This window comes from Eulemur rufifrons, chromosome 7 (assembly GCF_041146395.1).
Source record: "Eulemur rufifrons isolate Redbay chromosome 7, OSU_ERuf_1, whole genome shotgun sequence".
NCBI lineage: Eukaryota > Metazoa > Chordata > Mammalia > Primates > Lemuridae > Eulemur > Eulemur rufifrons.
Genome location: NC_090989.1, coordinates 158706378 through 158723512, shown reverse-complemented (window position 1 = coordinate 158723512; position 17135 = coordinate 158706378). Strand labels below are relative to the sequence as shown.

The 17135-nt window shown below is 44.4% G+C and overlaps 1 protein-coding gene across 1 annotated transcript in view; it reads right to left on the bottom strand.

Moving 5' to 3' along the window:
• Positions 1-17135, bottom strand: part of CACNA2D3 (calcium voltage-gated channel auxiliary subunit alpha2delta 3) — an 850367-nt gene that overhangs the window by 444494 nt on the left and 388738 nt on the right. The window contains exons 6-8 of the mRNA XM_069473712.1: positions 16267-16398; positions 6541-6601; positions 6298-6448 (exon numbers count right to left, since the gene is read on the bottom strand). Of these exons, the coding sequence (XP_069329813.1) occupies positions 6298-6448; positions 6541-6601; positions 16267-16398 (344 nt within the window). The remainder of the gene's footprint in view (positions 1-6297; positions 6449-6540; positions 6602-16266; positions 16399-17135) is intronic.

Genomic DNA, 17135 nt, shown 5'->3' with positions numbered 1-17135 from the left:
CTCAACCTTCCCCCTCCTGCCAGGGCCAGAGTGGTTAGTCCTTCCTGCAAATTTCTGGGAAGTGGGAAGAGTCTCTTAGAGGGACGGGAGAGGGCCTAGGCAGCCCTGGACATAGCAACCAACCTCATGGGGAGGAGATACACAAAGGACTTTCACCCCTTAAAGAGCTTAGAACCTGCTACATAGCACACAGGGACTCGGTCACTGTTAGCTTTCCTCCCCTCCTCCTTCCTGGTTGGCTTTCCTCTTCTGATTCACACAAGGGTAGAGCAGTAGAACTAAAGCAACTGAGACAGACAGGCTGGGGTTCAAATCCTGGCTCTGCCATACACTAGCTGGGGAACCACGGCCTCGGTATTTGTGTGGGAGAAACGGGGATTCTAACTGCACCTCTCTCATAAGCTCACTGTGAGGATGAACTGAGATCATTCGACAGCCAACATGGAACCTGGCATGTGAGAAAGAGAAAGGAGGCAAGTACACAAAAAGGAAAGAAAATGTGTATGTGAGTGTAACGTGTGCTGCATAGAGAGAAAGGCCAACAGACGACACCCTCCACCGGGAGCTGGTGCTTGCTTAGCAGGAAGGAGGTGGTGCAGGCGATGGCAAAGTGACCCACTCTTGGGAACAAGGGTCCCATGCCCTTGGCCTCCTTTGGAGAGCATGGTCTCCGCATTTGTTGGAGACTAGATACTGCACCATCAGGCACATGTTACTGTCTAAATGCCTGAGACAGAAACCCACAGAATCATGTCACACGTCAGCTCATATAAAGTGCAGCCCAAAGACCACTGGCTCTCTGGCCCAAAGACCCAGAGAGCAGAGGATGACTGACTCTGGGTTCTGGATGACATGGAGGAATCTGAACCCTGCTTCCTGTTGGGAGCTGGACCGCATGGATGAAAGCAATGCAGCGTAGGGCCCAACAGAAGATCAGCAGTTGCCTAGAAAAGAGGGTGAGGCAAGACACAAGTAAGGACTTTAGGGAACATGTCAACACCTTACCCTGAAACTGAGACTTGGTCCGTGTCCCTCCACTGCCTCCAGACACTGTCCCCGTTCCTCCACGTGGCTGGCCAGGCTGGTGTGATCTGGCCTGCCTCTGTCAATCCAGTCCATTGATTGCACCATCACCCACCCGGCCTGTTCACCCACATTCACCCCCACACCAATATGCTCCAGACACGGAGGAGAGGTTCCTACAACCTCAAATGTCACCTTCTCCTCAGTTGTTAACCCCTTCCTCCTTCCCTCCCTGCCCTACCCATCACATTTGCCGGCTGGCCTACTTATCACTCAGTCATCACTCTGTCACTTCCCATGGCTCTGTGGGCCCCGCTCCAGACCCCTCGCTACCTCCTCTGCAAGACTGCACTGACCACACTGCACTGTGGGCCTTACAAGCACCTGCTTCCCGGGTACCCCCACTGCGCTCACACGCACAAAACCTGAGGTCTCTGAGAGCACTCCTGCCTTCTGCCTTACTTACAAAGGCAGCCCCGGTGCTTAACACTGAGTGCTCAATATTATTTGCTGAATGAATCAATAAGCAGAACAAAGAAATGAAAAGGCAAAATTGTAGAGAAGATCACTAATGGAAAAGACTAGGAACAAAGCCAGAAAAAAAAAATAGTTGGCACAGAAACAAAAAAATAAGATGAGAATCTCTACCCCTTTCAAAAAACAGATAAATAAACAAAAAGTGAAGGAAATAAGTGGGTATGTCTTAACGAATCCAAAGTTCCACAAAAGCCCCGTAGAATTAAAATGCTGGCACGCTCATATAATGCAAGAAACTGATCCAGAATTGCTGGGACGCCATTAAATATTTTTATGGTTTTATTGGTGCACTTTTGATTAAATAACCTTTAGAATGAAAATGCGTAGGGATTATGTAATGAAGCAGATGAACCCACAATATTTTCACCAACACAAGGCATCCCAGGGATCTTTCGCATTACAAAAGCTTCTTATGTAATTTGAAACACGACTGGACATAATTAGTAGTACAGAACAAATGAGCACTGAAAGAAAATACCATCCTCATACTTTTAATATGGAATCGATTACTTTAAAAAGCAAATCCACAGCAGGCAAAGCACTGGAGAAACAGTTCTAAAGAAAATTCTGCAAATTAAAACCAGGGCACCAGCAAGTTCTGGGTTGAACTAACAAATGATGCTCTTCTCAATTCGACTCTGCACAAATATGAGCTGCAGGAGGCATTTAAATTGATTTAACAGTATCAGCCCAGTTAATACTGCGTTCATTTAATGCATGGCTTAGGCTTCTGTAAAATCATTTTTCAAATTTCAGCATTGGACAGAATTAGCACCCTCATTTTTATGATAATATTGTTAATTTAATGCATGGCTTGAAGTTAGACTTCAAAGTGAATCAGAAAAATATGCCTTTTCTCTTGTCAGAGACATCTCTCTTCATGCACCAGTGGCTTCACCTTAAATTTTTAACTTTGCACAAAATCACTCTCATATTTTAACTGTTCTTCTATAATTCAATCAGTTGGTTTGTCAGTTTTAGATAGATTTTGCAATACCTTGCCCATGAAAGCTAAAACAATTTTTAGTATTATCTTTTTACATTTATTCTCTGGAAAGGCCTAGATCAGAAGCTTTTCCATATATTAATATAAGATGCAGTATGCAATCAACTTAATAAAACGTGCAAAACTGCAAAACTGACTCAAGTGGGCAAGGAAAGCCTTTCCCACTATTTAAATCTCCCTCCTTCCTCCTCTTTTATGGCACTGAAAATCAAATGGCAAGGATGGATTAGATTTGTACAAACAAAAACCTACAGCGCACAAGGGCTTCCAACATTGAAAGTAAAGATTGTATTCTTTACTTTCCCTCTAAAACACTGAAATGTCTCCTCGAACATCTACCCAGCAAGCAAAGGAAGGCTGACAGCATAATGAAGGGTGAAATGATAATGTCCCCTCCAGTAAATGGAATCCAGTGGACAAGAACAATGCATTTGAACAGATGTGCAGGACGTTCTAGAGGGAGTTTCAAATATCCCATCCCCCTGCACTTACAAGAACCTGCAGCTGGGTCACCCTCTAGACAGGAAGCAAGTGACCATTTTAAGCAGATTGAGGGAAAATCCACACCCTATTACTAGAGCAATTATGCCAAGTTGGAAAGAGGAGGAGCTGATGGAGGAAAAAAATAATAATTCAGCAAGGCAAAATGGGTGAAACACACTGAGGTTGGGAGAGACAATTCAAGGGAATGCAAATGAAAATTTGCCAGTTATGAATCCACCATTATTTAGAACCCTTAAACTATTAGTGACTGTGTAAACATTATACCTGCTTGGTGGACGTTCTGGTAGAACCTATGTGCATACCCTTTTGTGCAGCAATTTCACTTCTAGGCTTTATTCAACATAAGCACACCTAATCTTGCAAAAATATATGCATTCCATTCATTGCATTCCATACAGTGAAGAGTCCATTCACTGTAGCACTCTTGAGTAGAAAATGAGATGGAATGCTCTGCTATTCAAATATATCTGATTGCAATAAGAATATAGAAGCAAGTTGCTGAATATTCTGCAAAATATGATTCTATTTTTGTGAAAAAATTGTATGTTCATATGCATAGAAAAATTTAGAAGAATATGTGCCAAGCAGAAAGGGAATAAAAACAATTTCTGAATTGTTTAAAATTTTTACATATGCTGCCTACATTAAAAATCAATCAGCATGTAAATGTTACTGTTAATTAATGGTTCCTTTATGACCCTGGTCTTCTATTGTAAACTTACTAATGTATCTTATCCTTTCTCTTACCCTCTAGGGGAACAGAGATTTTGCTACAAAGGCTTTAAATAAAAAAAGTTTAGAGTGTCTTTCTAGTTGTTGAAATAATCATGTAGGTAGGTAGTGCTGATACTGATTATCAATGTTGAAAACCAACAAACTGATGTACAGTGGGGGTTAATGGGACCTCTAATGGTTTTCTTTATATGAGGGGGCAATTGGGGTAATAAAAAAATAATTTTTTTCTTAACTGTTCTATAATAACTGGCATGTCTACTTTTAATTATCTTAATCACCCTCTCTTCTTTATTGAGTTGACACTGTTTGTATATCTTAATGAACTTACATAGATTATTTCAATCGATTGGTTTTGTTAACAGAACAATAAATCCTGACTGATAAAGGACTCAGGGTGTAATTAGTTAGCTCTTCTTATTATGTGAATTTCTGATACCTCTATAATGAGTAATTAAAGATTAATGAGAAAGATAGTCTCAAATTAGCTGCTTCTTATCTGTAAATGCTTCAGGAAGTGTGGGGATCAAGCCACATTTGCATATTCACAGCCAGGCTGAGCACTAGAGTAACTTTTCTTGATTAGAAAATCCAAAGTTCTAACTGTCTGAAAGTCGCCTTCCAAAGAACTGTACCCCGGGGCCACATCATTTCCTGATAAGCCAGTTGAGTGGATCAACTACATTCTCTTTACTTCTGCTCGGAAGCAGCAGGAGGTAGAGCCGGACAGTGTCTGAGTCTCAACTATGCCACTTTTTCTGGCTGTGTGACTCCAGATGGTCATTTCTGCTGCTTTGTGCCTCTCTTTCCAGGCCATGTGGCACAGAGCTGCGGTGAAGGTTTAATAACATAGCCCACATAGGACACTTAGCGATGGGCCTGCACACAGTGGGCACTCTGTGAAAGGCAGCTGCTGTTATTAGATGGTCAACAAATGTTTAAACTCCTGCTATTTGCCAAACACTGTCCTAGGAGCTGGGGATACATCTGTGAATAAACAAGACTAACCCCTGTTCCTGAGGAATTTAGTATTCTTTCTTTTCTCTTTCCTCTTTGGGACATCTTAAAATCTGAAGCTGTAAATCATGTCACCCTGCAGTTGTGCCCTTTTGTTCTGAGAGTTCATCAGAAGAGGCATGTATGCAGACACTAGCTCAAGCAATCCTCTCTGCAACCCCCACGTCCCTTAAACACCCCTGCCCCCTGCTGGGTGAATGTAAGTGGGTGTCTTGCCCACAAGGAAGGCTGCCAGGGCATGGGGTTCCATGACGACCCTCTCTGCCCAAGGGTCTGACCAGACCACAGCAGCAGCATCCCCAGAGCACCCCCTTCTTTCCCATGCTCCCTTGGCCAAGGGAGTCCTGTGCTCCAGCTCCACACTGGTGTCTCTGCTCAGGTAATCCCAGTAGCTAACCTGTGGGTGATAAGGATACACCCACTTCACAGCTGAGAGGGCTGCTGCTCAGACTAAAGGAGGTAGCCCCAAGACGCACAGCATATGCGGCAGAACTAGGATTCGAAACTTAGTCCCCACTCCAAAGCCCAAGCTCTGCCCCTCCCCCGGCTGCCTCCATTGTCTACAGCAACACCTCCATGTCCAAGCAGATGTGACATGGAAAAGCACAAGTGTCCCCAACACATGAGCACCCGGTTAGGCACTCAAGGAAAAGAATCAGGCTCGTGTGACTATGGTCTTTGGAAAGAGAGTGGGAGGAACACGAGGGATATGATGAGAATCAAACCAAAGAATCCAGGAGAAGAAGAAAAAGAACTGGGGATAGAAACCTGAATAAGTGGTCATTTCCAGGCCACGTGTCACTGCCCAGCCTCAGCCTTGGTTCCTGGATCCCCCCTTCCCAGCCTTGTGGCCTTGGACAAGTTACTGACACTCTCTCAATCTCAGTATCTTCCTCTGAGAATGTGCCAAACCACCCCCTACCTCTAAGAGTCATTGTGAAAAATGAAGACAATAAAAATGTGAAGTGTAAGGTACATGGCAAGCACTTAATAAATGCCACCTTTGTTTCAGGAGCTGAGCGGAAGTGTTCTGTGAGCCGTTAGCTGCCTTCCACGTTTTAATTGTGTCACGATCATGGTTATTATTACCATTGTTATCATCAGGCTAACCTAGCTTAAAGTTCATTTCCATGTGAGAAATTCTAGTGGTTTAAAGAAAATCTTGCCAGGTCTGTTCCCCAAGGTTCTGAAAGCTGTCGGCTCCCCAGGGAAAGCAAATCTGGTGCTATTATTCCAGATGACAGTGGCCGTGTGCTAGGCTAACAGAGGTGATGTGTTCAACTGCATTCCCCAAAGCCCCAAAGTCTTCCATGGCCCCTCCACTGTCCATGACTCTGTGAACTCTCTGGGGCTAACCAGGTCTCGTGTTCGGGCCTCTAGTTGCTCTGTATCCAATAGCAATAACAATGTTAATCTGTTGCTGCTAAAAGATCAAATGAACCCTAAGCGCAAAGAAAGCACAAAACAGCTGCACTCACAGCAATTATGTTGAAGAAATCATCGTCCCCGAGCGTATCCAAAATAGACGAGACTGTTTGTTTCGCGATAGTCAGACGGAGTCCTTTCATGCTGCCACTGACGTCAACTAAAATGACCACGTCTTTCGGAGAAGTTGCTGCCTGGATGTACCTAGGTCAGGGAAAAATTAAGTAAAAATGAATCCTGACCTCACTTCAGGATTTCTCCTTAAAAAATAACTAAGAGGTTTGACCATTGCCTACCATTTTCGGTTCCTGCAGTCAAAAGCAATGACTCCATTCTCATCTGGTTCCCATTTAATCCCTAGAAGAAAAATGGGGTTATAAGAAACCCAGAAACTTCAAATATTTATTCATAGCATTTCAAGGCTGCTCTGCTTTGCTGATTGAATGGACAGGGTGAAAAATCACATGCAAAGACCAACCCCGGAGTTTATCACATGCTTCATCACCAGCTCTGGGAAGGAGCTCTCAGGCCATAACCCCACAGAAACATAGTCTCAGCTCCGCTGTGCCAGAGACCTGCACAGTGGAGACATCTTCAGTATTTTGTTGTCCATCGAGAGAGGAAGTGACTCCAGCCCCTTCCTTTTGCTAATGATAAAGGTAGCCAAGGTCATTTCTCACTGTCCAGCAGGTTGTTGGACCTGGTGACATTATCCATAGATCACTGGACAGAGTCGGGCCTCATCCCTGGACCTGGGTGAGGTAATGTCTATAGCAAGGGGGTTAGAAGGCATATGATACAATGTTTCCATCTCCGAATATACACAGGTCTGCTCCTTCCTCACTCCTGTTTTTAAAATCAGGAATTTTGGCCTGGCTTTCCACACCAAAATGAAATAAAATGGCTTTAATTATCCTGCATAATAAAGTTTGAGTTTCAGCTCCTGAAGCCTGGGGAGTTTTCCCCATGTGTAAAATCAGATCCAACATCTTTAGTCTTGTGGTTTGCAAACTGGTTAGGATATATCCAACTTAATTTTTAAGAATAAAATTTCATTTAAAAAGAAAGGCACTTTCTGCTTAAAAATAAGATAAAAAAAAATCATTGTTTTCAACCATCATTGCTGCTCAGGGACGGAGGATTTGAAACACAGACTTTGGACATAAGAAGATAAAAGCAGAAAAATCGTTTTGACAGGAGAAAATCCTGTAGCATTGAGAGTCTCCTTTCTAATTAACGATGGTCAGCTTTCTGGACCACTTTGGGCTAATAATAGGCATCATGTGCTTAAGACAGCATCCCCCAAATTATTGCACAGATAACCTCGAGATGGCAGTTTGTAACCCAAAGAGGTATTTTATCCTGTCCTCCTTGTACCTGAATTTCCCACCTGCGTATCTGCTAAGTATGAAGAGCGCCCCATAAGAAGTCGGAAAACAGACGTATAAGAAGCTACTGCCAATTGAAGGTCCTTAGGTAACAAAGATAAAATATAACTGACACAATATTGTACACTAAGGGACATGAATGCAATTTATTTTAAAAATGTCTAACACATTGCTTTGTACAAAGCCCCGTAACATTAGGATGGCATAGTCTTGACACACAGTGAAATTATATACCTGGTGAAGGTAGGCAATGTTTAGATTTATAATTCCACAAATAATTGGCATGACTGTGATGTAACAAGAATTTTTTTATTTTTTGTTTTTTAAATGCATTGACCTATGGTAGGTATTCAATGGATGTTTCTTGAATTGAACTGTGGTGGGTGTTCTTAGACCACGGCCATCGCTGCATATGCTAGTGACTGCCCACACCATTCTCTCGCTCTGCCGTCTTTCTCCTACCACAGCCCTGTCATGGTCTGCTCCCTGAGGAGCAGAAAGTGGCTATTCTCTTTTACCACCCCAACGTTTAGGGCAGGGCCTGGGGGGAAGGAATTAATGACGCTCAATGATCTCCATTTGGATTGGAACCATTTCCTTGCATATGGGCTTGTAACTTCTCCCAGGCACTGCTGAAACTTGGTGCTTTTTGAAAAGTTGATATGAAATTAATCTGCTGGGAAAATCAGCACGAGATACAAGTGTAGCGTGAAAGTGGATTGAATAGGATGACCCCAGAGCCTTTTGCCTACTAATCCTAATTTATTTATTTTTTTTGTTGTTGTTGAGACAGAGTCTCACTTTGTTGCCCAGGCTAGAGTGAGTGCCGTGGTGTCAGCTTAGCTCACAGCAACCTCAGACTCCTCGGCTTAAGCGATCCTACTGCCTCAGCCTCCCGAGTAGCTGGGACTACAGGCATGCGCCACTATGCCCGGCTAATTTTTTCTATATAGATTTTTAGTTGTCCATATAATGTCTTTCTATTTTTAGTAGAGACGGGGTCTCGCTCTTGCTCAGGCTGGTCTCGAACTCCTGACCTCGAGTGATCCACCCGCCTCGGCCTCCCAGAGTGCTAGGATTACAGGCGTGAGCCACCGCGCCCGGCCGTAATCCTAATTTTTATTCAACAGGCAAGGACTCGGCCTGTTGGACAGACAGCAGTGACTGAGAAAGATGGCCCTGGTTCCCACCTGGCCTCAGGAAGCCTCATAGCTAGTTGGGAAGCAGACACTGGGTAAGAACCACAAGTGCCAGACGTGTCATGAAGGAGAGTACCTGATGCTGCTCTAGTAGATAAAAGAAGGTGATTCTGATCCCTTGTGTGAGGGAGGCATCTTTGAGCTGAGAGTGGAATGACAATTTATTATTAAATACTTTCCTAGAGCTGGTGTAATAAAGTACAGTCGTTCCTTGGTGTCCATGGGAGACCAGGACCCCGCCCCTCAGTCTGCAGATGCTTAAGTCCTTGCTATAAAATGGTATAGTATTTGCTTATAACCTACACACATCCTCCCACATACCGTAAACCATCTCCAGATTACTTATAATACCTGATACTATGTAAATGCTGTGTAAATAGTTGTTAGACTGTATTTTTATCTGTATTTTTTTTAATGTACTGTTTTTTTTTCCACCTATTTTCTATCCATGGTCGATTGAATCTGCAGATGCAGAACCCGTGGATACAAAGGGCTGACTGCACTGCAAACTGGGTAGCTTAAAGAAATGTATTCGCTCATCATTCTGGAGGCTAGAAGTTCAAAATCAAGGCATTGGCAGAGCCAAGCTCCCTCTAAAGCCTCTGAGGGAGAATCCTTCCTTGTCTCTTCCTGGCCTCTGGTGACTCTTAGCAATCCCAATGTTGCTTGCCTTATAGTTGCATCAGTCCAGTCGCTGTCTCCCTTCTGTGTGTGTACCCTCTCCTCTTCTTACACGGACACCAGCCATTAGGGCCACCCTAATCCAGTATGATCTCATCTCATCTACTCACATCTGCTAAGGTCTTATTTCCAAGTACGGTCACATTCTGAGGCTCCAAGTGGACATGAATTTGGGGAGGACACTATTCAACCCACGACATAGTGCTAGGATTTGTTAAACAAAAGCAGGTGTGGCGACAAGATAGAGAAGAACACCCCAGGCAGAGAGAACAACACATGCAAAGGTCCTAGGCTGAGAAGAGTGTGTCAAGTTCAAGGAACGGAAGGAGTGCTGGTGTGGCTGTACATAGAGGACGTCCCTGCCAGAGGAAAGGAGCCTGGGTGGTAGCAGGGCCGTGAGGCCTGGGCCCTTCATGGTCAGGATGTGAGGTATACATGGAGTGGGCATGTGGACAGTACCTCAAGGCAATTCCAAGCACAGCTGCCCTGGATGTAACAATAAACCTTATACTTTGACTCAAAGGCGGGGCTTGATGAGCCTGGTGGGGGTCGGGGGGACTCATCTTGCTCAAAACTGACATTTGGGCCTAAATCTTCAGATTTTTCTGAGATGTCCAGTTAGAACTAAGACCTGCTCTCTCAACTTCTATGCCATCGTCCTCATCCTTGCACAGGCGTTCCCATAAGTGTGCTCCATGAGAAGTTCTACATGAGTTAAATGAATCAAAGCAAAACTGGTGTCTATAGGATGAGAGGAACATCTGAAGGCCTTTCATCTGCTCAAGTACATCTTGAGTATCTATGACAGGGACACCAGAGGTGGCATTTACCAAACTAATTTCACCATTGAGTCCTTCCTTCCTCCCCCAAGAATTTCACAAGAAATTGTTTTAGGAAACCAACTTCAGGACACCCTGTCCCAGGTGGTGCTGTCTCCCCTAGGAAATACCAACTTTTTAGTATATAACTTTTTGCAAACACAGATGGTTTGAAAATGTTCAAGTAACTTCAAATTTAAGAGGAATGATAGTTGGATCATCTTAAATCTTTGGGATCTAGAGCTGTGGTCCCTAACCCCTAGGCCGAGGACCGTACCAGTCCGTGGCCTATCAAGAACCAGGCCTCACAGCAGGAGCTGAGCGGCAGGCGAGCAAGTGAAGCTTCACCTCTATTTACAGCCACTCTCCATCACTGGCATCACTGCCTGAGCCCCACCTCCCATCAGATCATGGTGGCACTGGATTCTCAAAGGAGTGCAAATCCCACTGTAAACTGCACATGCAAGGGATCTAGGTTTTGTGCTCCTTATGAGAATCTAATGCCTGATGATCTGAGGTGGAGCTGAGGCAGTGATGTTAGCACTGGGGAGTGGCTGCAAATGCAGATTATCATTAGCAGAGAGGTTGGACTGCACAATAAATGTAATCTGCCTGAATCATCTTGAAACCATCCTCCGCATCCCATGGAAAAATTGTCTTCCATGAAACCAGTCCCCTGGTGCCAAAAAGGTTGGGGGCTGCTGATCTAAGGAATTATCACTTAATCAAGAAGCACCCCCATGAGCCACATAATTTCTGGAAGTGCCAGTGTGCCTTCTGGAACCCCACCCACGCTGGGTGGGGTGTGAAACCCAAGACAAGAGGAATGGTGCAGTTCAGCAGCAGAGCTTTCTGCCATTCAGCCTTCTCCCTGAGGCACTCTGGTTTTCATCACCAGTGTTGGCGACTGCCAGCCTGCCCTCTTCAGCTTGCAGAGGACAGCATCTCTAGAATGTTAGCAGACCCCTAGTTGAAACTGAAAATAATGTCAAAATCTCTACTGCAGATTCAAATGCTCAAATTTGAGTGAATTTTAAATATTGTGTAACATTCCTATATCCCATAGCTTCTCTCCCACAGGCATTTAAAACCAATATTAGAGGAAAATTAATTTCATCTAAGACAGCATATGACTTCATGTTCTCTTTTAGCACATAAACATGAATTGTAGGGCCAGCAGAGCATAGCCTAATACAAAATAGTCTGAAGGTCAAGCTACATGCTGCCAACATAATTGCATGTACCAACGAGGTCTGAGACTGTCTAATAGAACTATGAAGGACTACAACAAATAGCACACGAAAAATCCAGATATCTTTTTTGCTCTCTGGATTTATTTCTGCTTGGCTCTGAGATCCCCCTTTCTCTCCACCTCAACAAAGGGTGTCTTAGTCCATTGCTTGTCTTCTCCTTGGTGCAAAGTGTTTTCCATACAACCTCCCTGGCACTGCCAATGACATGGAAACCAGCTCCACAACCCACCACCTGAACAGATACTGACTGCCCCATCGCAACGTGGAATTTCTCCTCCCTATTTGAGGACAAAGTCCAGAAAGAGGTAGTACATGTAGGTTTGCCCCTAACTGAATGGCTTCTGCCCAATTCCTTCCTCAAAAAAATATTTGGAATTTGGCCCATAATCTAAAGTTTAAGTACATGCCTTCCAGTATAACTTTAGGTCTAAAATATCAGGCCTAGAATAAATCCTGGCATCTAATGTGAGTGGAGCTGGAGTCAGATTTGCCTTGAAAATGCCTTCTGAGAAGCTGGCTACACACTTCTCTAAAAAGAACTCCTTCATAAACCAAATGCCATCTCCCTTAACAATCTCTTGAGAGATTATACACCATGATAAACGAGGATGTAATAAGAAGGTCACTGTGAAAATTAAAAGAAATTATTTTCCATGACCATTTTTTATTGGAGTGGTCTTGTTAAGCTGGCCTACCATCAATCACACTTTACCCATCCCTAAACCAGACCCTGGTGAGCAAGGCGGGGAACCGAACGAACACAAAGTAACACTGTGCACAGAAGCACAGAACCTAAACTCAATACTAGGAAGCAGCATGTATGAGTCCAAGCTTGCAGAGAGCTCTTTACTTAGCGGTCTGGCTCCCTCACTGTGGCTGTAGCTATGAAGCAGCTTTTGCCTTCCTATGGTACCCAAGTCATGGCATAAGGATAAAGCAATAAATTCTCTTTGAAACTTTCTACAGGAACAAGCTCCCTGAGACGTGGCTCTAGAAAGGTGAGGGTCTGATGCTGGGGAAGGAACCGAGGCTTATCATGATGCATGAACCTAACTGGTGTTCTTTGTTGGATTAGATATTGATCCACCTATGATGTATAGATGTAGTTTTCTCTCTGGGTAGGTAAGGTAAGCAGAGGGAGGGACAGGGAGCTGTCAGCCAGCCATATCCTTTTAGATAAAGCTAAGGACTGGTCAGAACAGGAAGGATGGGTCAGCACCGGTGGCCTCACCCGGTAAGCGAGCAATCAGGTCCCACAATGGATTACAAAAGGATGAACTGGTCAAGGCTCACAGGAAAACGGCTCATGGTGCAGGTATGATCCTCTGCCTCCTGGGAGAGAGTGGGCCTGGAGAACCTTGGAATGAGGCAGTAACAAGGCATCATGAGGAAATGGCCAACAGAAGAGTATGTCCAATGTCCAGCACATGGTGGGCACTAGGGTGGAAAGGGGAGGTACCTGGGAGGACTCAGAGGAGAGAGATCAATGGGACAAGAAAGAGACTAGGGCTCTGCACCGCATGTATGTCAGCTCCCTGCTGGGCTGCCAAGTCTCCACCAGACTGCAGCTGGGAACCAGCTCCGAGCAGGGAAATTGCTCTATAACCGCTGGTGTGATGGGAGACAATAGATCTGGTACAATTTTATCCACAGAATGGTTCATTCATTCAACAAACACATATTGAGCACCTATACTCCTACAATGTATTATTCTTGCTGCTGGTGACAGAGTAATGGACAAAACAAATGTCTCTGTCCTCTTAGAGGCTGATATTCTAGTGCAAGAGACAGGGATTGAAAACCTGATGCTTCAGGATTTCAGGCTAGAGTTCACATTTTATACAGTAAGAACCACAGAGCCTAACGGAAGTCCTCTATTCAGTGAGACCCTTCTGCAATACAGGCACTGAAAGATAAGGCCATTCCCTTGGAAACTGAGTGTCAGACTACAAAAGTCTTTTTTTGTAGTGTTATGCTATTCAATATGGTAGCTACTAGTCATGTGTGCCATTTAAATTTAATTAACTAAAATTAAATAAAATTTAAATTTCAGTTCTTCAGCCTCACTAGGCACATTTCAAGTGCTCCATAGCTACATGTGGCCAGTGACTACTGTCTTAGAGTAGATACAGAACATTTCCACCATCCCATAAAGTTATTTTACACAGCACAAGAGAGTTGCCACCTGCCCATTGGACATTAAGTTGAACTTGAGAAGCCCTATGTGTGAATCTATGCAGGAATGGACTCATCACAGGTGTGCTTTCAACCTAATACTTACCAAAATTCTCCTTCCAGGAATTCTTCCCTCCATCCCAGAAGTTGGGATTGAAGTCCTTTCTCAGTGATCCCCCAGCATCTTCTAGTTCCCCTATCCTAGCATGAAATAATCTGTGCCATGATGATTTATCCACCTGTCCATCTCCCCATGGTGGTCACTGATCCCCCTTCATTTGGGAAGCCACTCTAGGCAAGGCCACACAAATCCTGACTAGTCCCCGTGGTTTCAGATGGCTGACCCTGCCCACTAATCTGTCCCCCTGGCTTCAATGGTGGGTGTGTGACTCAGACCAGGCTAATCCCATAGCCATGTCCCCCATCACAGGGAGATCACCTGCCTGTGAAGCAACTTCAGAATAGAGGCAGAAATGAGAGATGGAAGGAAAGATTCAAAATCCAAATGACAGTGCTGATTACTGACACCCAGCTGTGTTCCAAGCAGCCCACTCCCCAGGTTTCAAGTTATATGAGCCAATAAATGTGTTTCTTGCTGGAGCTGGTTGGAACTGGGTTTCTGTCACTTGCAACCAAAAATCCCTGCTGAATGCATTTCCCCACAAGAGGGCACTTTACAAGGGCAAAGACCTCTCCCGTCTAGTTCACTATTTTATTCTCAGGCTCTCCCACAGTGCTTGGTACAAAGCCAGAGCTCAGGACATGACTGTGGAAGACTGCAGAAAGGCTCCTTCTGTTTAAGGACATGCACACTGACTGCATTCTATTACATCACTCAAAAATGGAAAGAGGCATCCTGAAAAGAAAAATAGCCCAGCAAAAATGCTCATGCTCACTCTTCTAATCACATCACGTCCAGGAGGCAAGAGGTATGTCCTGTGTTGAGAACCAAGCACAGAGTCGAGTGACCACTCTCAGGGCAGTGAAACACCTTTGGTGGACTGTGACCCATGTCTTTCCTAACCCAGAAAAGATACAGACATTTTATGAAGTTAAAATCCTGCCAAAAGTATCATAAAAGAACTGTAGGCATTTCTGAGCCTACTGTTCTGACTGATAAAAACCTTGTACGTAAATTAATCTCCCCTATTACACAAACCTTTTATGAGGATTCCCATTATTTTCAAATGTCCTCGTGACCATAGTTTAAGGACTTCCTGCTGGTGGAGACAACAGATGATTTGTGGATTCTACTTATCTGTCCCACCTTCATCCAAATGCCGCACAGTGAAATAGCCGTCCAGTGGCTCCCTGGGCAGAGCAGCCTCCCCACCAGGCTCTGATTTCAGCAACATTTGCATCAAATTTGCTCTCTGTTGAGTTTCTCAAGGCAGATTGCAATTTGGTGGCACTGGAACTTTAATAGTGTGCTGTTTATTATAACGTTATCTTTAATAGGATGTTTATTGTTTAAATTTCTGTGCTCTGCAGGAGGAAGCGTGTGTGCCCTGCTGAACATGGCTCTTGGGAAATGTTGACTAATCTGGCAAAACAGACACCCGGCAGGCAAGTCCCAGGGGACAGATGCTGCGCGCAGGGCGAACAGTTCCTCCAGGCGAGGCCGGCAGTCTCCGTGCCTCGAAGTGGGAAGACATCAGGTGCCTAGTCTTACTTAATGAAAACATAAAAGACTCTACTTAATTGCTCCAAGATTATGCAGGGTGTTTTTTCCTTCTTTTAGGTTGAGCTTGTTAATTTCTACAGCTGTGATGTTGGCACAATTGCAGCCCCAAGTCCTGTTTTCACAACTTGTAAGCAAAATTAAAACTTCCCTTTTTAATTAAAATTCAAACCAAGCCAGAATTAAAATCCTATTGCAAAACAGAGGCCTGGGAAGGCTCCAGAAGGAACACCTGTTCCAAAGGCATGACGGACAGCCTCCGACAAACACGCGGCTGGGGGTGCTGTCGGCGGGTCTCTGCGGAGGGGCTGCTGCCATCGGCAGAGCTTTGGCCGTTTCAACCTTTCCCTCTGAGGTGAGCCAGCCTGAGGGTGGGGAAAGCCAGGTTCAAATTTTCTATTTCTTACACCTTTTAGTCCGAATTTAACTTGCCAAGTATGACTTTATCTTTTCCCCAGTAATAACAACAACAATAATAATAGTAGCAATAATAGCATAGTTATAGTAATAAAACCAAACTCTCATCTGGAAGGATTAAATATGGCACATTTCACACTCCAGTTCTTCACTTGTGGTGGCAGCTGTATGAATTATCCCGCTGATAGAGATGCAGGTCCAGGGAGGAGCTCTGTGGCCAATGCCTGTGTGTGCACACGTGCATGCTGGTGTCACCTGGCCGTTGCTGTCCTGCACCCTTACAATAGATCTGAACATAATGGTTCACTTTCATCTAAGGGAAGGGACAAACATTTTAACCCTGAACCCTAAAGAAAAATGTTACAAGATCATTAATCTGAACCATAATCGTCAATGCAGGGGATACTCACCCGGATACTGCCTAAAAAAGCCCTTCGCACTTCCAAAGTATTGCCATATGAGAGACGGGTCACGGTCAAAGTTATCTACGAAAACTTTGTTTAGGGATTCGGACCAATAAACTCCATTGACAATCGCAGGGTCTGAAAGAGAAAGAGAGAGAGAGAGAGAGAGAGGTGTTAGAAACCAAAGTGAAACAGAATCCCTGGCATTCCGCATCACACGGCAGATGGCAGATACCAGCATAAGGTCCCCCATCTTGCAGGAGGCTGTGAAAAAAGATACAGCTCCTAAAATGTTTAGTTCCCGGGAATTCCAAATGCTAGGGCTTCCCCTCCTGCCCTTGCCCCCCTGACCACCCAGGAGCCTCTGCTGATGGCTCCCTACATGAAAATCACATCCCTTTATTTGTAACTTTCAGTATCATATAACCCATCATTCTTGAGAAAGCCAAGAGAGCCCTTCTTAGCATTATTTTCCTGCTTTTCCCCCTACTGAGCCAGAACTCAGCATTAAAAATAGGAAAACTGTATTCTCTCACTGTAATCCCCTCAGCCAACACAGCTCCATTCCATTTCTCTCTCCCCTGACTTAGAAGTTCGCTTTTTTTAGAAAAAAATAAATAAGTAAATTGGAATTACATAACTAAATCTCCCCACTTGTTCTGTTCAGCAGAATGTGAGCTCCAGGAGGGCACAGACTACCTCTTGCCGACCTGCTGTGTCCTCTGACTAGCATGTGGCAGAAGCTTCAAAACTGCTATGGACTGAAGAAGGGATGGAGGGAGGGAGGGCTGGAGGAGGGAGGGATAAAACACAGGTTGTTTTCCAGATACCAATCCTTCACTCTTCTGCCCTGTGAGCCCACTAGCACATCTCTT